Raw genomic sequence first — 21821 nt, 5'->3', positions numbered from 1 at the left:
ACAGCTCACTGACTACCATATCTTATCCAGAGAGAGCAAAAATGAGAGCGAGGTTGGGTTTGAGTTAGGTGTTCTTGGAAACATTTGTGAGGATTAACAGGTGTAGATCATACATAGCTGAATGTGGTGGCAAGACCTCTTAAAAATGCTTTGTTTGGTCACGGTCTTGAAACCTTGTTATAAAAATATGGAGCATTTAAATCTGTTATCCGGTGTTTAAATATGTCCCTGATGTAGCAGGTAAACAGCCAGGTTCCAGATATACCTGATTTAGCTGACTCAGATTGGGAATTCTTTCTGTGTTCTTACGAGGGTGAGACAGGAAATGCCGTGTTACCACAAGTACATTCTGCTGCTGTAGAGTCATGACACTGAATTTGATTTCATACTTTTAATCCACCTTAATATATTCCACACATACCACACCCAGTATAGCTCTGTGCATATTCAAATGGCTGAAAGGTAATGTAAACCAGGGCTGGTGATTTATGAGCATAAATCACAATGTGTGTCATTATCGCCTACACAACTTGTTGACAGAGATGGAAGAGATGTGCCTTTTATAGGCTGTTATTGTGTCCATGTTATAGTCACCATGGAATCATTCAAAATCAACCATTCCTATTTTTTTTTTTCAGTATTTATTATGATTTTATTCACCGCTGACAAAATGGGCTTTCAATAAAACTTAGCTGCCTATACAGTAGAAAGTCAAGTCACCTTTATTTATTTGGCGCTTTATACAATGCAGAATGTTTCAATACAGCTTTACAGTGATAACAGGAAAAGGATTAAATGATGCAAACAGAGTTCTGAGTTTTGGCTGTACAGCAGCTCTAAAAGAAAATAGTGTCATTGTTCAGCTGAAGTCAGTTCAGTGTTGATTCAGTTGCATTGTAAAGATCATCAGTTATTAAATTAGTTAATAGTAATTAAGAAATTACCGTTTTACGTTACAATAAATAATAAACTAAACGCATGGAATGTGTTGGTGCAGAATCCAAAAACCGAACACATTCAGTTGACTTAAAAAGTACGCGCTGGTCAGCTGTGTCCCAATTCAAAGGCTGCACCATTCGAAGGCCACGACAGGGTGTCTTTTATTATTTATTTTCACACAAAATCTTTTGCTCCATAAATGCTCAATACAAACATATATCTTTTCTGGAATCATACACTATGTATGGGAGTAATGAAAATCTATTTTTTTCTTTAGGTGTGCTTTTAACCCGTTGTACCCAATAAACTATCAAATCTTTCATCTTGGTAAGATATGTCAACATTAAAACTGCTTTACATTTAGTTTTTACATTTGTATCATTTGATTATTCAAGTAAGTATACCCCAATACTTACATTTAAAAGTGTATTCCGACAATTTCAAACAAAAAATCCTGTAGTCACCACCGGCCTTTCGAAGGACGCAGCCTCTGAATTGGGACGCAGCTATTTTGTTTTGACACATCTGAGATTTAAAAATGGCACCACTGGAAAAGTGGAAATAGTTCAGGACCAGACATGCACAGTAGCATTCCAACACATTTGTTATTGTTTACATCCTTGAAATGGTCTATAGTGCAACAGTACTAAATCAATCAGCTGTTCAACAGATTTTAGTGCTTGCCTAAAAAACTGACCTTTACAATCATCACTCTCAATTCTCTGGTTTAAACAGCAGAGCCCAAAACGTTTCATTACATTTTAAACTAATGACTATGATTATGATAATGATGATGACTATTATTATTTTTTGTTAGTATTATTTATGAGCAGAAAAATGTCCATCATGCCAAAACTGACAGATCACAGTAGGACTACACAAACAGAGAGGTGTAATGATTCTTCTTCTTCTTTCCTATTGAGGAATAGCTTCACTGCTGAGTGATTGAAGACTTCCTTTACTAACATCCCATGGCCAAACTCTCCAAAAAGGAAAATAAAATTAGTGATCGTTCTGCATGTGCAAACCTTTGGGAATATTACAGGCACATCTGGCCTCATGTCTGCTTACTGTCTTTATCATCTTCAATTAAGCCTTGGCCTGATCAAAAGATCCCTTTCATTGATCAGAAACAATGCATTCAGTTTTGTCCAACAGTGTTAGGAAAGAACTAGTTAGGGCCAACTGTAATACAAGGCTAAGAATAGAGTTCACATTGGTCAATGATTTATTGTTCTTGCAAACTACTAACCGAGAGAGAGAGAGAGAGAGAGAGAGAGAGAGAGAGAGAGAGAGAGAGAGAGAGAGAGAGAGAGAGAGAGAAATGGGGCCTTGATGAAACCTAAATTAGTTTTAGTTCAACAAACGTTTGTAAAACAACTGCAGATCTTTTCATCATTAGTAGCCTAAGTCTAGGCATTCAGGCTGATGATCATATTTCCACTCAGCTGGAACGCTTAACACCAAATAACCACTTCTCTGATAGAGATTATATGATTCTCCCAGTTTGCTTGTACGTTCAGTATCTACAATGGATCTAAATGTATTGGAACACTATGGTCATGTTCCACTAAGTTTGAAAACATGAAAGTGTTGAAATGCTTTTTCTTTTTTTTTACTATAGCCTATATAAATTATTTTATAATTTAAAAGTTAACAAAAATGTTTCTATGAAATGTTTTGCTTGAAAAGTATCTTTCTTTAAAAGACAAGTGGCGCTTTCTGTGTTTTCACTGGCGGTATGACAAGAGTACTGAATCTCCAGATCAAATCACTGCCGAAGAAGCAGAAACAAGTGATAGTATGTAATCATATGCATAAAATAATACGATCATTTGTATTAAACAACATATAAATAAAAACTGCCCAATGTTACTGAATGAAATGTTGAGTTCTGTAGGCTATGAATTTCTATGCCAAGTTACTTGCGCTTTCAGTTTTCCACTTTCTCAGACAACACTGCGCCCTAGTGGGTGCAAGACAATTCAAAGTTAAAAGAAAGAAGTTCTGTACACAATCATTAAGAGTTATATGATTCCAATTTATTCCATGAAGTAGGCCTATAGTAATCAATAACTAAAGCCTTAATTGAATATTTAAAGTTAAAGATTCAATACCCTGTGTGGTTGGATGGATTCCAGGTTTAAGGGATTGAGACTCTGTCATCACGTTAAGGAATATTTTTGATTTTATGACTAATACGATACTGACTGGCAGGTTGTGGCAATGAATGAATGACACTGTATTGGTGTGCATGTTTCCATGTGCTTAGAGCCTACAGTTTGTTTATTGGTGAGTAACCTGCGGCTAAAGTTTCAATCGTGACTAATGCAGATAAACAGAATCTGTTAATGACGGGAAAAGACTGACAGGAAGTCAAGGGGGTTGGTTAATTCTCGCACCTGATGACACTGACAGAACACGATAACATTACAAAAAAAAACAAGTGCCGTGCGTGTGTGTGTGTGTGTGTGTGTGTGTTTTATACGGCCTGTTTAGATAAGATGTTGCACCTCTTAAAATTATAAATAAATAAAAAAATACTTTTTAAAATACAAGCGTCTTTGAAAGATGTCTCTGTATTTTCAAAATGATGCATCTTTTGGGTGAATGAGCGTCACTGTATAAGTTGAAGGACACAAGCAGTGAAAATTCACTGATATCTGATTAATGTCTTTCACGCTGTCTCTTCACTGAGTTAAAATAATTCCCTCAATCCCTCATCAGTCTGAGATGCACGCTGATGCTGAAATTTCAACACATTTCATCAGTTAGTGTCTCCACTGATGCAACCGTGGCCCAATAAGCTCTGGTACTGGAGGAGGAGAGACACCTAGCGTCCAAGATGAGAAACACACACTGACTCACCTATAGAAAGTTCTTAGAGGCATCCTTTAAATGTACTATATAAGTCTTATGCCACAAAGCGTACAAGACAGAAACGAGACTTTATTTGTACATATATTGTACTTTGATATTATATCTGTTTCACACATATAAAAATCAAATAAATATTTTAAATATATCTGATGAATCTATGAAAACTGAGCTTAGTCTGTAACTGCTGTGTCTAAATAACAAAATATGAATATAGATTTATAACGCACATGAACAAAAATGTGCAGAGCCCTCTGAATCTTTAAAAGAAAAATTACAATACCTATGTGCCTAAGTGCAAATAAAAAATAAAAACAAGTTGACTGGAAGAAAAAAAGTGCAAATCCACGGGCTTTTACCTATAAATGTAATGTTGAAAAGAAGTGTGGCAACGTGCTATTGTGTATTCTTCATGTTAGTGATAGCTTATATGTAAAGATTGATGTATAAGGTCACACACATATTCTGCAAGAGTCATGTACATATAGATGTGGTAAACCACTTCCTGTATATATCTGTCAAATTCTGCAACAACATGCAGTGTGAGAATGTTTCAGAGTGCTTCACGAGTTCACTTGATTAGCTGCTGCTAGAAGAGAGGCAAATAGAGAGTTCGGCCTCTGTATCAGGTCCTGCGGCCGATCAAACTCAACCACCTGGGAGAAAACATAGAAGAGGGCTTATATTCACCTTACTCTTTATGTAAGAGCGATTGTAACTTGATTTGTGTCGAGGCTTCCGTTCTCATCCACTTCCATTTATTTTAGCTGCTGTACAAAAACTGCCTGTTATGCTGCTTGATATTGCAAACTGATATTTGTTATCATATTATTTTAATTTATAATCATAATCATTTTACGATTTACAGCATTCTGTTATTCTTCCTGTTATTTACCTATAGAGGCAAATGAATCGGAAGTGCCCACAAAATCACAGAAAATAGCTTATGCGTTGCTACATAAGGGGAATAGAGTACTTCAATAATGCTATCATAGAGAAATGTTCTGTATTTAGTTGAATGTAATGTTAATTTATATATTAAAAAGTAGTGGATTACCTTGCCCTGCTCCATGACGAGTATGCGGTCACTCTCCAACACAGTGTTAATCCTGTGGGCGATTGTTAGCATTGTGCAGTGCTGGAAACCATCTCTGATGGTGTGCTGGATCATGCTGTCAGTCTCGGAGTCTATAGACGCCGTCGCCTCATCCAATAGAATGATCTAGGAACACAACTTTATCAGACCCTGTTAAGAGCAAGGAATTTTTTCTGGTGTGTGTTTTGTATTCTTACTTTGGAATTACGGAGCAGTGCTCTGGCCATACACATGAGCTGCCGCTCTCCAACTGAGAAATTCTCTCCATTCTCCACTACTGGAGAGTGTAACTTCTCTGGCAGCTTAGCAATCTGCAAGAGAGAGAAAGAGAAAGTGCGGATGACTTAACACCTGAATGCTTGAGTGTTTCTTTTTATGTACTATGACTATTATATTCGATTGCTGTTTCTCCTTTCTTTTTTATGTTACCGTGGACCAAAGTGTGAAAGGTACTGAGAGGAATTTAAGCAAATGTTACGTCTATGTTTCATCACTATAGTGCAGCTCACCGTAACATGCCCACTCTTATATTGTGGTTTTTTTTTTGCTCTCTCAATAAATTATATCCTCACATAAAAGGCTAGATTAACTTAATGATGTTTGAGCTGCTCCTAGTAGAAACCATGACTGTTGAAATAACAATGAAATCATGGCACCCCACTGATCACCTGAAAAGCAAACTTTATCATACAGTGAAAGAAGTAGAAGTGCATAAGCACAATGGCAGTTTGATCAAATATAGACTACTTAAACGGGTAATGTTTATCAAGTTTGAAACCTGTAGCTGAAAAAGTGTGAGCATTCAGGCTGTGTTCTACTATTTGAAAAATGAGGACCTATTTGGAGAACCCCTCTGACACGAGATCTAGAAAAGTATGTACTTGAAACCTAATCAAAACTATATCCAGTATTGCTTTGCGGGCCTTGTATAGAGTAAGTCTTTACCGTGTCCTTCATGTAGGTCTTTTCTAAGGCCAGCCAGAGCTCCTCATCTTTGTAGTTGTTAAACGGGTCCAGGTTATACCTACACAGTAATCACACAAACAAACACATTAAAGTCCCCATTCCTCAATCTGCACATTACAACATGTACAAGAATACAATACACAAAAATGCACACAGATTAAGGTTATAAGTATCGGGGATAATTGCCATTTTATTTTTCGATATCTCACAATGAATGTTGCCTATTTCAGTTCAGGTAATTTTCTGACAATTCATCGTTTCAAAAATTTCAACACAATTCATTGAATAAGACGAATTGGTGATTCACTGCTAGAATAAGCACTTATTGTGAATAAAAAAGGAGTAAAGTAAATTGAATCATCATGACGTAATGAACAGAAGTGTAGAGTTGGTAGGTGAGAGGTCACCTGACAGTGCCGATGAAGAGTACAGGATCCTGTGGGATGATGGAGAGTTGGCTGCGAAGATCTTTCAGCCCCAGCTTGCAGATGTCCACATCATCTATCAAAATAGTGCCCTCGGCCGGCTCTGCCAAACGGAACAATGCCACACCCAGAGAGGACTTCCCTGAATCAGAAAGAGAGCGCCAATGAATGAAACCATGAGAAACAGAGACAGAAAATCCTCATTTATATTACATGACTTTACTGAAATGCACTAGCTACTTTATGCATTTTTATGATGGCAGCCACATTTGTTAAAGAATACTTTAGAATGACGACTTTAACATAGATTCCATTTCTTAACCCATTATGCACTACGTCAATCTGAACTTATAACAATAAGAGGAAATTAATCTAAACATTTAAAAACATAAAATTAAGCTTTGAATGTAACATTATATGTTCTCTCTCACCAGAGCCAGTACGTCCCACAATGCCAAGTTTTTCCCCTGGATTAATATTTATGTGGAGATTACTGAGGACTATGGGTGTGTTGTCCCTGTATCTCATACTGTAGTTTTTAAAGGTAATGGCACCCTCCTGTGGCCAGCCGGCGGGGATGTGAGCACCCGTGACACTTCGTGGACCCTCTGATACACAACTCTGTAGCACACAGTGAAGCAGTGATAAATTAAAACTATATTCAATCTGCTATATTCATGATTATCTGAACATGAATGCATGATAACCCGAAGGTTAACCTAATGTTTGTAATATACCGTAATATACTCCAGCAGTCTCTCTACACTGGTGAACTTCGCCTCCAGCTCAGTGGACAATCTCACCACAAACTGAAGGATTCCAGTTAACTGAAATGGCATAAACACAAAGTGCTCAGATATCTTTCAGTTGTTAACCTACTGTTTCAGTCTAGCTGTGAGAGTTACCTGTATCGTGTAAGATAAGGCCAGGCCCTTTAGAGAAGGGTTTATGGCCTCATTGGAGCTGAGGACTACGAACAGTGCCACCATTAGAGTAACAGTAGCAGACAGGAAGTCTAACCAAAATGACAGCCAGCGAGTCCCACAATTAAACAGCAGGAAGTGGTTTGAGTTGATGTCACTCAGCATCTTAAACCTGTTATTGGAAACACAAACAATATGAGGCTTTGAATTCATTGGATGTTTGCTACATTTGTGTGGGGCAACATAGGCTCTGAGCTATTAGTGTTGGCTTTGCGTGAAGAGAAAAAAATATTCGTTTTTGACTTTTAGTACTGAGTTCTCTTTAAAAGCCACAGTTCGTATGGCCTAAATTTAATTTAAACCGATACAACAGTTAGTTCTGATCCTTGATTGGCAGTATATGGTCAAACAGCACTGGGACTCTTTTTGAAGGTTACAACATTACACCAGTAGTGAGTCAACTGATTCATTCAAAAATAGTTTCAGTCAGGAACAAAATCCCTCACAACAGTTAATTCTGTTTTGGCTTCATTGGTGGAGGGAAACAAAGAATTGTGTTTTATTGTGTTGCAATTCAATTTCAGTTTCAGTATTAACTTCTTGTTTATTAGACTGTTGCATAGAAGCAATATCACACTCGTAATCGTATTGTTGGTCTAATTATGAACACTTTTGCTTGTGTGTTATAGCCTAGGTATGCTGGATAATTACTGAGGTATGATTCATGAGGGTCACTCAGTAGCATGTTGCCCTGCACTTTACGTCTTTCTTAAATATTTTCTAATATAAAATGATATTGTCATAGATCCAAATATATTGTCAGTAATATCTTACCGTTCAATGTACTGCTTTCTTTTGTCATAGGCATGGATGGTGCTGAGTCCCTGTATGGTAGAGGTGGTGAGAGAGATCCAGGGAGATCGACTCACATTCTCCATCCTCTTCATCTGACGAATGCTCCTTTGGAAAACACTAGGGCAAAAGAAAACGGATGGTTTGTACATTTCATGGCATTAAAACATGAATCTGTGATTATAATCTTTATATTCTACTTCTGAATAAAAACACATCTTATGATATTAAGGTGCAATGTTTGTGTCTTACTATAGGATTGTGGCAAAGATGATTCCGAGGACTACCACGGCGATCAGGAGGTATGGGAATACTATGCAGATGATGAAAAGGGTGAAAGTAACGATCAGACAGAACTGCAAAAAGTTCTCCATGTTGAACGGCAAAACTGCATCAACCTCATCTTGGTCTTTACTGAAGCGGTTCACCAGGCGGCCAGTTGGAGTTGTGTCAAAAAAACTCATTGGGCTGCCAAGGATCTGATGAAAAATATAGTCAAATGGTATCAAAATTCTTCTCAAATGGTTTTCATTTTACTGAACAAATAGTAGCACAATGCTTACATTCCATTACTAAACAAACTCTGTCCTATTAAACTTGATCACTTACATTAAAAAAAGGAGTTTGTGTGCTAGGGGGAGGGTTTAGATCAACCAAGAGGCTGCAGGATGACTAAAACGTATTTAAATTACAGTTTTTCTCGATTGCTTAAACACTATAACCAGGCTTTTGAACTAAAATTTCAAAACCATAATGCCATTTATCAAAAAGCACACCCATTTTACTGAACTATGAACACTATTCCCCTGTTTTGACACATTAGTCAGATTTGTTGAACTGTCACAGCAAAACTCTACACACAAATCCCTTCATTTCTCATTGCCTACACCACGTGGTCATTTAGAAAGCACTAGCATTCAAAATTGTTCACTCAAGTCAGCTCAGCTTCAGCTCAGTTAGCACACATTTACCCAGGTGAAAACACTAAGAGTCAAAATTGAACACACATCAGTCAGATCCTTCAATAGATAGATAAACGCTTATACAATCTTTTATAAAAGATAAAAATCAGTTTACTGAGTTTTGGAACAATGGATCCACAGAGAAATTAACCAATATGTCGAGGAGGGAGAGGAAGAGGAGGAAGAGGAGGAGGAGGAGGAAAAGGAGGAGGAGGAAGAGGAGGAGGTGGAAGAGGATGAGGAGGAGGAGGAAGAGGAACAGGAGGAGGAAGAGGAGGAATAAGAGGAGGAAGAGGAGGAGGAAGAGGAGGAATAGGAGGAGGAGAAGGAGGAGGAGGAAGGGCAAGGGCAAGAAGACAAGCAGTCTCGGATGAAATTCAAGCCACTTTAGTTGTCCATGTTCTTGTCCATGGTATGACTATGAGGGAGGCTGGGCAACGAGTACAGCCAAATTTGAGTGGCTTCACCGTCACCTCCATCATCAGAACCTTCGGGGAGGTGTGGTGGCAAACACATTTCTATCACTGAATAAGAGACAAACATTTCCAATTGTCTTTGATGAGGTTTATGTTCTTGCAAGAAAAGGCCAGCAGTCGTACAGTCACACAGAGTGGCTGCAGAGTGTGACAGTGAAGGGAGGGCATCCTTTCTCCTTTATAGTCTTGACTCCCAGAATGTTATCTTTCTAGGCCAATGATGGTATTTCAACCATATGTGGAACATTCTTATACTTGTTCATCATATTGTATTCTTGAGTGGAGGCATGCACCAACACTCTTTCCCATTCCAATACAATTCCAGATTTGAATAAGGTTTGTGTGTGCTCTTTTACTGTCATATGATGCGTACACACATCTTACGTAAGAGTAGGAGAGAGTAAAAAAAAAAGATGGTGGGAGGGAGGGCGGGGGACCACAAGCAACATGACTTACCAGTTTTGGAAATGTTGTTTTGAATTTATAGCACCAGTGTGTCAGACTATGTTGTAGTGTGTGTGTTTTTGAGGGCTTGTGTGTCCTGTCTGAGGGCAAAGTTTGGTTTTTCAGCAAGAGTGAATGGTTTTGAGTGTAGAGCTTCATTTTGACCTGAAAATAGGATGTTTGGGGAATTGGGTGAGACGTTATGGATTTGTGTTTACTGTTTTGAGAATACGAGGCATAGTTTCAAGAAATGTGTTTAAGCAATCGAGAAAAACTGTAATACATTATTATTAATATAGTAAAAAAATCTATCTCTAATCTAAATTAAAATTCTAATTAAAGAAAACCCATAAAATTAAGAAAACTATTGTTTTTATTAAAGAACAGTTCAGTTTTTGAAACTTCTGGAATCACAAAATGAATCGTGGTGAATCTAATATATCACTAATAAATTAATATTAATAATACACTCACTCCTAGATTATGTTAAAAAAACAAGCAGCTTTGTCATAATTACACCAGAAATACTGGAAAAAAGCTCAAATAAAATAAACATAAAAAAATACACCATGTACATATTTGAAAAAAAAAATATATATGTATGTCAATACGTCAAATGATTAAAAAAGATTATTTATTCACACATTTTTCTGTAATTAATCGAGATTAATTGTACCTAACATTACAGTTTTTAATATGTTTTTATATTGTAATACTTTCACATTGAATCTCCAAAATAATGTAGAAAAAACATACAGATGGTTTATTTAAAATATTTGTTTTAATGGCATCTTTTTACTATGCACTATGAATGATTACTGATCAGATACTGATGTCTATTAAACAGATTTTTTTCTTTTCTTATTTTAGACATTGCAGGTGCCTTTGAGTCAAAAACGATGTGAATAATATGATCTAAAACCAAAAATTCAGGAAGTATAAATCTGCTAATCTTACCCGTTTGAACATTGTGTCATGGAGTTTGGAAGAGGCACGCAGAGTGACTTTAGTGAAGGTGTAGCCCTTGACAATACTCAGCAGTACCATGGCAACAATAATAATGCCATAAATCATTTGGTAGAATGGCAGGTCTGGATTCTCTGAGATATTACCGCTGTTTGCTGTTAGATTAGAACTGGAACTGTTCTACAAGAACACATAGAGAGAAAACAGTTTGAAAAGTGATGGTAAGGTAACTTGATGAATCAGATGAGTGTGTGTGCGCGCGTGTGTGTGTGTTCGTTTACCCCTGATCCCTGTTCTAACCAGTAACTGAGCCACCAATTGCTGAAAGCAGTCGATCCCACAAGAAGAGTGAAGACAAGTATAACAACTGCCAGCAGTATATACCCTACAAAGATATAAATAATTAAAGAGAAAGACAGCAGAATGTGAAACAGACAGTGTTACAGCATTTATAATGTACAGAGTGAGAAACCGAGATCGAGAGAGAAGAAAAAGGTTTACAACAAAGAACAGAAACCTCCAGCAGCTTTGCAGTATTGGTGGTAAGTCCTCCACGTAACTGAACCTTCAAGGGACACTTCCTGTGTTACCAACTGATCCTTTTTCCCTGAATCACACACACACACACACCATTCTATAAATCAGATTAAACTGAATATACTGTGTGAACATAATGGATTTATTCATAATAATAATAATATACTGTGAATATGTTTATACATCTACCTTTTGTTTCTGTGGAGTCTTTGGGTAATTCATTTGTTACATGTTTCTCATCAGACATGTCAAAAGCTAGAAAGATAAAAGAAAGAGAGATGTCTGTTAGCAGATGTTTGTCTCACCAAAAGTGATACAATTAAGAGGATGAATTGCTTATGAATGCATGATCATTACATTTAATCATATTTAGAAGATGTAGGGATTGCATATTTAAACTGTAATTCCTCCAAAGGCTATCAAGTTATGCGAAAACAAATTTGGCTCACATCTGTAACACAAAAATCACTAATGATGTACTTAAAATGTTCATGCTAAACGTAAAGGCGTTTATAGAACTTCTATGGAAGCCATCATGCTTTGCTTTGATAAACCTTTCTTTTATAATTCAATTATTATTAATTATGTTCAGCTATTATTTAATTATATTAAAATAATTGTGATATTTCTCCTAAAGAGATCCAAAATGAAAGAAAAGTAGAATCTAAGATTCTAGAGACTTAGTGCAAAAATGCACCATGAGATAACATATTCATCCACTAACCTGGGTTTGCTATGCCGTTGAGTTTGGGCTCATCTGCATTGGTCTGTTTAGAGTCATTGTGTTCAGTATGTGTTTTGGAATCAGCTTCTATATTTTCCTATATGATCCAAAAGTGAAAATTAAGAGGAAATGTTTGTTTGATTTAGTTTAGTATTGGAAGCCAATACATGTCAACAGAGTAGATAAGTTGTAGTATTTTAATGGCTCATTTCATGTGTAAAGTAATTGAGAGTGGTTACGTTGCTCTGTTCCATCTGGACGTTGTTAATAAGATGAGCGTAGCGGCCTTTAGCTTTCATCAAATCACTGTGAGTGCCTGCCTCCTTTATCTCCCCATTATCCAACAACAACACCTCGTCACAAAACTCCAAATACTGCAAACACAACAGAGCGGAGCAGCTGAGGACATCAGTTAAGCTGAGCACACAAAAAAACTGAGAATCATTGGCGAAAAGCTACAATTTTAAGCTCCTTATGTACAGTTACACATTAAAAGACAGCTGTTCTGCTGAGTCAGACTGACTGACAGACGTGCTGTGTGACATAAGGTTTGTGTGTGGTTTCTCTGATGGAGAATTTTGTAAATGCACGTGATGTGCATTATATGTTCCTGCCATTACATAATAGTGAGGCAGGCTTAGATGACCCTTTTCCCAACCTGAGGAGGTTATTCATTAAATGCGTTACAAAAATACAAATGAATCATCATTACTGATACTTCATGAAACTGTCAAAATTAGGTTTATGTGCATTTACACGCAAGTTTTATATCTTCCTCCAAGACATTATATATTAACTTCACGTACAACTGCGACCCCTTAATATTGGAGAGAAACATCTGTTGACTAAAAGCTTATAAATCATATAAATCAGCAATCCCTCCAGAGTTAAGCTATTTATCTTAAAGGATTAGTTCACTTCAAAATGAAAATTATGTCATTATTTACTCACCCTCAAGTTGTTTCAAGAGTTTTTTTTCTTTTACTGAACACAAAGGAAGACATTTTAAAGAATGTCGTAACCAAACAGTTGATGTACCCCATTGACTTCCGTAGTATTTTGTGTTCAGAAGAAGAAAGAAATTCATACTGGTTTGAAACAACTTGAGGGTGAGTAGATGACAGAATTTTCCTTTTGAAGTGAACTATTCCTTTGAGGCATTTTTCGAGCAGCTTTCACAAGAGCAATATCTAAGATTTTTTTTGGAAACATTTAAAATTTAAATCAGAACTAGAATAACCTATATCATTATAGAAACTGGCCTGACTTTTGCATTACTTTTTTATTGATGTCCATGACTTTTTTACAAACACCATTTCACCATAAAATCAAATAGAGTAAAGAGTATGCGTATTTGGTGTGCTGTCTGAGGGGAGGGCTCCGAGCTCTGAATGTGGACTGAACCCAGAGTACACCCCCTGTATCCCTGACTGGGATAGGAACAGATAAGAGTGAGGAGTTGGGGTGGAGGAGGGATGCTGTAAAACTGTCATGGGACTGAGGTGAGTCGGCTATTTTTATATCGGCCTCCTCTCGCTGATTGGGTAGATTATCTGAATGTGCTCCTTCCGAACTTTGTTATTAACATTGTTTAAAATTACCTGATATTTTTCGTTTTTCAGAAGCTACTGGGAAACACATATCTATAGATGCTATCTGTTATGAGCACATATTTATGCCAGAAAAGAAGCCTGCAAAGAAAATGAACATATTTGACATTATGGATTATGTTGTAGAGTGAATTACCTGCAGCTGATGAGTGACCAGAATGACTGATTTGCCCTTCAGCTCTTTCTTGATGCATTCCTCAAAAATGTGCTTCCCAACGTGTGCATCGACAGCAGACAGAGGATCATCCAAAAGGAAAATGTCTCTGTTAGAATACACTGCCCTGGCTAAACTGACTCTCTGCTTCTGACCACCTGAAAGATTAATACCTCGCTCTCCAATCTTGACACACACACACACACACACACACACACAAGCAATATTATTATCCCCATAGGTTATATGTATTCCTTTCAACTGTACTCCTTAGTATTATAAACATTTAATGGTTCAATAAAAAAAATATATATATTAATATCTAATCAAAGTGTTGGTGAAAATGTGGAAACAGACCTCTGTCTGGTCTCCATATGGAAGTATTGTCAGATCAGGTTTCAGACAGCAGGCATGAATAACACTGTCATATCTAAAACACAGCAAGCACATAACCACTTTTTTTTAGGATGCAGCAGTTCATCTCAGTACAAAGGATCAATGTCCAACAACAATTTGACAGATTATAAAGCAGCTGAGACTGTGACCATGCAGAGCCAGAAATTTACCCCATCCAATAAAAGCCATTACAAGCAATTAAAAAACACACCATAAAGCGGTTCACTGTCTTCATGGCTATAAAACAGGATCTGGTAGATTACATGTGTTTGAAAGGTGAGGGGCAGCTTCCTAGGAGCATGGTAGGACTGACACTGAGGTAAATTAAAACTTGCTATTTCAAGACGAATGGGTTAGTGGTGTCTAAATTGTTTTTAGTGAGTCCTTACTCACTAAATTCACACTTACCATGGGGAAATAATGTCAAGTTTCATACAAAACTACTCTTTTACACTCTAATATGATATTGATCTGCTTAATATTTAGATAATATTTACACCTATCAGAGAGGCTAAAGTAGCGGTCACATAGAGTTGTGTGACGAATTTTTCGAGGGTCATTTCAGATTTCGCCACGTTGACCAACAAAAATCTTGACTTTTGTATGAAACACAGCTCACACATCGCTACACTGTTGACAATAGACCATGGACCTTTTTTTTAACTGTGAGATACATTTATTCATCAGCTAAATTTGTGTTACACATATGAGATTTAATTATTTTTAAATCACTATATCTTTATGAAAGTTTTCCTTTTACCTTTTTACGTAGGTCAAACTGTAGAAGATTTATCAAGATCTATTGTAGCTAAAAAAAAAAGCATCACGTGTAATTTCATTGCTTTAGGACATGACTGTACGTTTTTTTCTTTGTTCAGTTTAGTGCTGTTTATCACTCTAAATCATCCACTGTTCTCCATTAAGCTCTCCTCTTAGATGATAAAGATGATAATATGATAGACTTTGTGTTGGCATTTGGCCTCCAGTAAAATGTCAAACTGTAACTTCAAATGTGGGTTTATAAGTAAAACTCTGGCAACCGCACTGCCTGTTTTTGATTGTACATTTTGGTAATCATTTTACTGTGCAGAAGTGAACTCTTCTGACACTTTTAAAAAAACAAATATGTAACTGTTGACACACATTCTTTGGCCAGTTTTGTTTTTGGTGTTTTCTAGTTTTACCTGGTTTGGTCAAATGGTTCTCCCATGAGGATATTGTCCCTTACAGTCCCGTGGAATATCCAGGCTTGCTGGGAAACATATGCAAATGTTCCATTAGCTGATACAGACCCACTCACAAGATGCATCTGCCGGAATAAATGATTATACTGTCAGTCACACCTCATCACATCATGTGTCTTGGATGTAGAAAAGACAGGTGGTGCCACACCTGCTCAAGAATGCTTGATATCAAAGAGGTTTTTCCACTTCCAACATTGCCACACACACCAAGCAGACTTCCCTATAATTGACAAGAGAGATTCATTAGTCTCTTGTAGTGTCCGAACACATCCTGTCTATCGACTACTGGAGTGTTATAGTGCCCCACATTATAATATATTCATATCACACCTTTGAAAGGGTGAAGCTGATGCGCCTAATTGAAGGTTGGGAGTCTGACTGGTGTGTGGCGCTTTGAGAGGGATCTTGTGGTTTTTCAGTGGCGTTCATGTCATCTGGCAGGCTCCAAGAGAATGAGGCCTTTTCCATGACCAGCGCCAAATCCATATTTTTATCCTGGGTAAGATAACCTTTGGGGTTCTGTACCAACATAAGATTCTGTAGAGATACAATCATTAAATATTCTGTTATTTGCATCGTACTGCAGAGGTAAAAGACGTGACTGGCGCATTTTAGAGTATCAAGTTACAGCATGTTTAAAATACAGCACGTGAAAATATATTTTCCACACACTTGTCTTTATAAGTTACACATATGAACAATATTTACATCTATCTCAATATGTCCTAAACCAATGCCTAATTAGAGCAGATAATGGGGCCAAAGGTTCATAGGGAAAAGGGGGAACTCTTTTTGACAATGAGGTATAAATGAGAGAAAATTATCTTTCATTTTGATTGAGAGAAACCCGTGAATGAGTCCAACCTTGAGTCTCGCAAGAGCCACTTTAGCCTCAGCAACAGCTTTAACAGAGAATGGCAACAAGCCCATAGACATCCTCATGCAGTTAAATACAGCGATGATAGTGTACGCCTGTGGGGAAACAATCAGATGGTTAAGTTTCAAGTACATCAGAGTCATTTGCCAGTTTACGTGATGTAGGGAATTACGCCGGTTAGGACAGAACAGTGCTTTGAACAGAATTATTCAAATACAAAATAAAAACAATAAATCGATCAATCAATGTATAAGTAATGAAGTTTTACACATTTACACTGCCATTCAAATGTTTTGGGTTAGTAAGATTTTTAATAGTTTTGAAAGAAGTCACTTATGCCAACAAAGGCTGCAATTATTTGGTAAAAACAGTAAAACAATAATATTGTGAAATATTATTACAATTTAAAATAGCTGGGTTTTTTATATTTATTTTAAAATGTAATGTATTGCTGTGATGGCAAAGCAGTTTCAGAAATCATTCTAATGTGCTGATTTGGTGCTCAAAAACATTTCTTATTATCATCAGTGTTGAAAATAGTTATACTGCTTAATATTTTTGTAGAAACTGTGATGCACATTTTTTTAGGATTCATTGATGAATAGAAAGTTCCAAAGAAGAGCATTTATTTGAAAAAGAAAAAACGGAATACAAGTATTAATTTCTTTTTGATTTGATCCCTAACTTTTGAACGGTAGTGTAAACATTTAGCAGAATATAAGCCTTTTTTTGCACTCACAGTAGAAGGTTGAAGAGGCAGTTTCAGTGCAGTGTGGACAATGAAGGTGAGGATGGTTGCCAGTGTGGGGACTATCGTTGTTAAGGAAGAGTTTAAACTCTGAACATAACCAGCCTTTTGTAATAGCAACTTCTCATTTTTCCTAATATCTATATCAGAAAAAAATAAGGAAAGAATGGGTGAGAGAAAGGAAAGAAAACACATCATTTCACAGAGTTATGAGTAAAATACAATAGGATGGATGGATGGATAGGCAACCTGTGATTGTTTTCTCAAAAGACTCCTCCCACGCATACATCTTAATGAGCTTGATGCAGGTCAGAACCTCATTCATTGTGCGAACACGTCTGTCTGTCACAGATACAGCCCGCCTTCTGAACCCACCAATTAGCCTGGCAATTGAGAACTATAGTGCGCACATACAAACAGACAGGGAAAATACTAAATATTACTGAGACGGGTAAATATTGAATGTAGATTTCGAAAACATGTTACACAAAACAGAAAAGACCATCACACCTGTATTGGTAAGAACACCAGGTAGACCAAAATTCCAATTAGTGCCGTGTATCCCAGAATAAAGCAGGCATATATGATACATATGATCAGCAGTATAGGAACAGACAGCAGAAATGTTCCAAACAGGACCGCCTCAAACATCCGATAACCATCACTCGTCAACACGTTTATAGTCTACACCATAGAGAAACAAAACATAGAAATAATGCACACAACAGTTTATGAAAAACACTATTTGTATTATATATAATTGAAGTAATTAAAAAGTGGTTGGAGTACTAGAGTAAATAAATACCAATATCAATAGTTTACCTCTCCTACACTGATGCTGGTAAGATTCCTGAGAGAGATGATTTTCTTGAAAGCAAGCATGTTGAATGCTCCCTTCACTCTCACAGCGGTACGCAAATTCACAGCCCACATGAGCGATGCAAAAAATGCCTTGCTGAATTCAGATGTGAACAGAGCCACGCACACACCAACGCCATGCAACAGTGTGGATGTCTCAGGATGTTCGACGTAGTTCAGGATTTCATACACTAGAATTGACTAGAAGACACACCAAATGTAAAAATAACATTCAAAACAGATCCATGATGTGAGGCAGAAAAAGCACTGAATGCTTATTGTTAGATTTCAATTTCAAATGTAATTGGAACTATTTTATTCTACTTTACAGAAAATTTGGTTTTAGTACATTGACAAATATAAATTATTTAATTAAGGAAATAACATGCTTTTATAATATGCATAATATTTTTCTCATACAATATAAATGGGTATTTATATATGAAAATATACAGATGCTACTATATTTTTGCAAGTGGGTCCCACAAAAGGGGATTGACTTTATAAACTATAAAGCACTTTAAAGTATTAGTTCACCCAAACTTTCTATTCATTAATTATTAACCCCTTGGAGCCGTATGGATTACTTTCATGATGGGTGGATGCACTTTTTGGGGCTTCAAAATCTCAGTTACTATTCACTCCCATTATAAAGCTTGGAAGAACCATGATTTTTTAATATAACTCTGATTGTGTTTGGCTGAAAGAAGAAAGTCATATACACCAGGATGGCTTGAGGGTGAGTAAATTATGGGATAATTTTCATTTTTGGGTGAACTAATCCTTCAAGGAACATAAAACAATATGTTTTATTGATTATTCAACTGGATGATACTGTCGTGGAAATTTTAGACTGTATTTTAAACTAACCATGTTTCTAACATCTAACCTTATTTAACATCTAACATTTCAACAGAATGTACTATAAAAAAACAATGGAAAACTTGTGACTTTGAGTGTGTGTGTGTATAAATAACAAATATGGGAAAGTAAACTAGACAGTCTGGGTTTGAAACCTTGTGATTATGAAGTATGAATGAATGAATGAGGCATTTATATAGCGATTTCATATGTACTACTATACACCCAAAGCGCTTTACAATCATATCAGGGGGTCTCTCCTCAACCAGCACCAGTGTGCAGCATCCACTTGGATGATGCGACGGCAGCCACAGTACAACGGCGCCAGTGCGCTCACCACACACCAGCTATAGTTGGAGAGGAGAGAGAGTGATAGAGCCAATTCAGTGAATGGGGATTATTAGGAGGCCATGATTGGCAGAGGCCAATGGGTGGAATGTGGCCAGGACACCGGGGTTACACCCCTACTCTTTACGAGAAGTGCCATGGGATTTTTAATGACCACAGAGAGTCAGGGCCTCGGTTTAACGTCTCATCCGAAGAACGGTGCTCTTTGACAGTATAGTGTCCCCGTCACTACACTGGGGCGTTAGGACCCACACAGACCACAGGGTGAGCGCCCCCTGCTGGCCTCATTAACACCTCTTCCAGCAGCAACCTGGTTTTCTCAGGAGGTCTCCCATCCAGGTACTAACCAGGCTCAGCCCTGCTTAGCTTCAGTGGGCAACCAGTCTTGGGCTACAGGGTGATATGGCTGCTGGCTGAAGAACCAATCAAATTGTAGGGAAATTATGTAATGCATCATGCCATTTTCGCCCATTCTCCTTTTCTATAAAAACTGTTGTATGTGTGTTTACTGGTGGGATTCTCAATGGGATTTGTCTGATATCCACCGGCCATGCTTATTGCTTCTTTTTGGGAGATTCTCTGAGAACTGCTCAAGAACTCCTGGCCGTAATAAAGAGCATTTAAAGGACAATTATTCAAATCTGTCTGTCATTTAAGCTGCGCAGCAAAGAGAACAAGTAAGTTAGAGTTATCGACTCGGATGCTGTAGTGGATTGTAGACTCGCTGGAGTATAGGATTTAGACGGATGCTGTAGTCGACTGGAGACTCGCTGATGTGTTAACGTAGCTAACGTCAAATATATATAGACGCGCTAGCGTATAAGTTATACTAGTTAGTTAGGGAAACAAATCTAAAATAGTTAGGTTTGAGGAAAAAATCCATAACAATACTTTGTACTGCTAAGCCATTTTACATACCGGCCCAATAAATACAGCAAAAGTAAATAGGATTGAAGCCAAGAATGACACTATTAATCTTGTCTTCTGAAAACGAATGACCACAGCAGGAAGAGATGCCTTCTCTAGGCCCACACGGGCAACTTCATCGTCCCACAGTCTCTGGAACCTGAACACAACAGAAATCACATGTTTTCATTTTTTGAAGATAGTTGTTTTGCCCACAAATACTAATACTTCTCCAAGACTCATCCTGGATTCAGAAAAACATTCTTAGACCTCAGACAACGAGTTAACGTGTGACCAGTGTTTTTTTAGTTCGCCAAGTGCTACACTGCAGCTACTCATTCTGTCGAGACTTCTTGAACTAAGCTAAGATTTAAATGAAAAGATTATGAAGAATACCTCTCTCCATTGATGTGGGCTCCATCATGAGGTGAGAGAGAGGGAAAGTCCTCATTTAACCGATTCCTAAAGAGGCTCCACATCATGGGTGTCATCCATGCAAATGATGTGAAGGAGAAGAAACCAGCATCATCAACTGGGTGCGAGCTGTGCAAAGTTAGAAAATGTGCATTTGACATTGAATTTATCAGACATTTGGAGATTCAGAAATGTCACGTGAATGACAGACTTGTTGATAAAAACAGAAAAAAACCTGAGCATTAGCAATCATGAAAACAAATGTTCTTTTGGTTTTTCTTAGATCTCTTGATGAAATGGACAGATCACTTTCATTACTGAAATCAAAAATATATGCTTACAATATATAATTATAATATAATGTTGAGAAATCTGTCTTACTGTGAGCCAAAACGGAACGGAATGAGGGTTTTCAAGCTTTGCTGGTACTTGTGCTTCTTAGGAGGAGGTTCTGGTTCCCTGTAATCTAGAACTGGAGGACCTTCAGGAAAGGCACTCATGACTGAAGATGATGCTGGTGTCCCCATAGCACTGTCTCTTCTTTGTTTCTGCACAAAAAGATAGATATAGAAAAACAAAGAGATAAATATCATAAAATAAAAGGAACTGTGAGACAATAGAAAATGAGTCATAAAATATCTCATAACAGGACAAATGTTGTGACAGAAGAAAGGTAAAATATGCAGTCAGCATCTCACTTACGAAAGAAACTCCTTTCACATTCTGTTTTTCTGTGGAGGATGACAAGTTCCTCATTTTTTCAGCAGTTCCTGTAAGTTATTAATAAAGATCTTCACATGAACATGAATCATTAAATATAACATTTAAAATAAATAAATGAATAAACAAATAAATAAAAATCAGTAGCCTTCAGGTTGTAAATGGTAACAAAAGTGAGATGTTAAGTACCTTACCGTTTACCAGTTGTCTTTGTCTCTGTACTGGTCAATGTTGTTGTCAGGATAACCAGCAATGTGCTTCAAAGTCCTGACATTGAGTTACATCACTATTTTACCAGGCTCAAAGGTTACCAAAAGCAGAGGTCTTTGAAACTCCTCCTGTCTCTCTCCCTGTCACCACCTGTTGGATGCTGCAAATCTTTTTTTCAACCTGTGAAATAAACCAACTTTATAACACCTGAGGAAACTGGTTCTGGGTGAGAAGGCAAAAGCGCAAATACAGTCGGCTCTTTCACCTCTGATACTACTGTTCTTGTAG

At 37.2% G+C, this 21821-nt stretch overlaps 1 protein-coding gene and 1 pseudogene across 2 annotated transcripts; both read right to left on the bottom strand.

The window, feature by feature from the left end:
* Window positions 1-4108: 4108 nt before the first annotated feature.
* abcc12 (ATP-binding cassette, sub-family C (CFTR/MRP), member 12) lies at window positions 4109-21613 on the bottom strand. 2 transcript variants are annotated; one of them, XM_056233795.1, is made up of 31 exons: window positions 21518-21613; window positions 21306-21373; window positions 20985-21151; window positions 20586-20732; window positions 20202-20349; window positions 18039-18275; window positions 17727-17900; window positions 17466-17613; window positions 17208-17356; window positions 16456-16563; window positions 15922-16128; window positions 15740-15811; window positions 15532-15656; window positions 14309-14381; window positions 13934-14137; window positions 12427-12561; window positions 12188-12284; window positions 11653-11718; window positions 11444-11533; window positions 11208-11311; window positions 10918-11106; window positions 8331-8557; window positions 8061-8198; window positions 7209-7398; window positions 7041-7130; window positions 6735-6924; window positions 6286-6445; window positions 5858-5936; window positions 5110-5223; window positions 4874-5038; window positions 4109-4472 (listed from the first exon to the last, which is right to left on the bottom strand). In XM_056233795.1, the coding sequence occupies exons 2-31, from the start codon at window positions 21357-21359 to the stop codon at window positions 4380-4382; spliced, it is 4140 nt and encodes a 1379-aa protein (XP_056089770.1). In that variant the 5' UTR covers window positions 21360-21373; window positions 21518-21613; the 3' UTR covers window positions 4109-4379. The 2 variants fall into 2 exon arrangements, with proteins under 2 accessions (XP_056089770.1, XP_056089769.1); XM_056233794.1 differs by having other exon boundaries at window positions 21513-21580.
* Window positions 19581-19697, bottom strand: LOC130069771 (5S ribosomal RNA; annotated as a pseudogene).
* Window positions 21614-21821: the final 208 nt, after the last annotated feature.

This window comes from Rhinichthys klamathensis, unplaced genomic scaffold (genome assembly GCF_029890125.1).
Source record: "Rhinichthys klamathensis goyatoka isolate OS25496 unplaced genomic scaffold, OSU_Roscu_1.1 h1tg000378l_1, whole genome shotgun sequence".
NCBI classification, from domain to species: domain Eukaryota; kingdom Metazoa; phylum Chordata; class Actinopteri; order Cypriniformes; family Leuciscidae; genus Rhinichthys; species Rhinichthys klamathensis.
Note: the sequence above shows the minus strand (reverse complement) of the source record. Positions and strands in the feature narration are given on the sequence as shown.

Bases quoted from the DNA above. Each gene is read 5' to 3' on its own strand.
- abcc12 (XM_056233795.1), bottom strand. From the start codon at position 21,359: ATGAGGAACTTGTCATCCTCCACAGAAAAACAGAATGTGAAAGGAGTT. The intron at 15,657-15,739 runs GTGTGGCACCAC...TTATTCCGGCAG, and splicing joins TATCAAGCATTCTTGAGCAG to ATGCATCTTGTGAGTGGGTC. The intron at 8,199-8,330 runs GTAAGACACAAA...CTTTTGCCCTAG, and splicing joins ATCTTTGCCACAATCCTATA to TGTTTTCCAAAGGAGCATTC.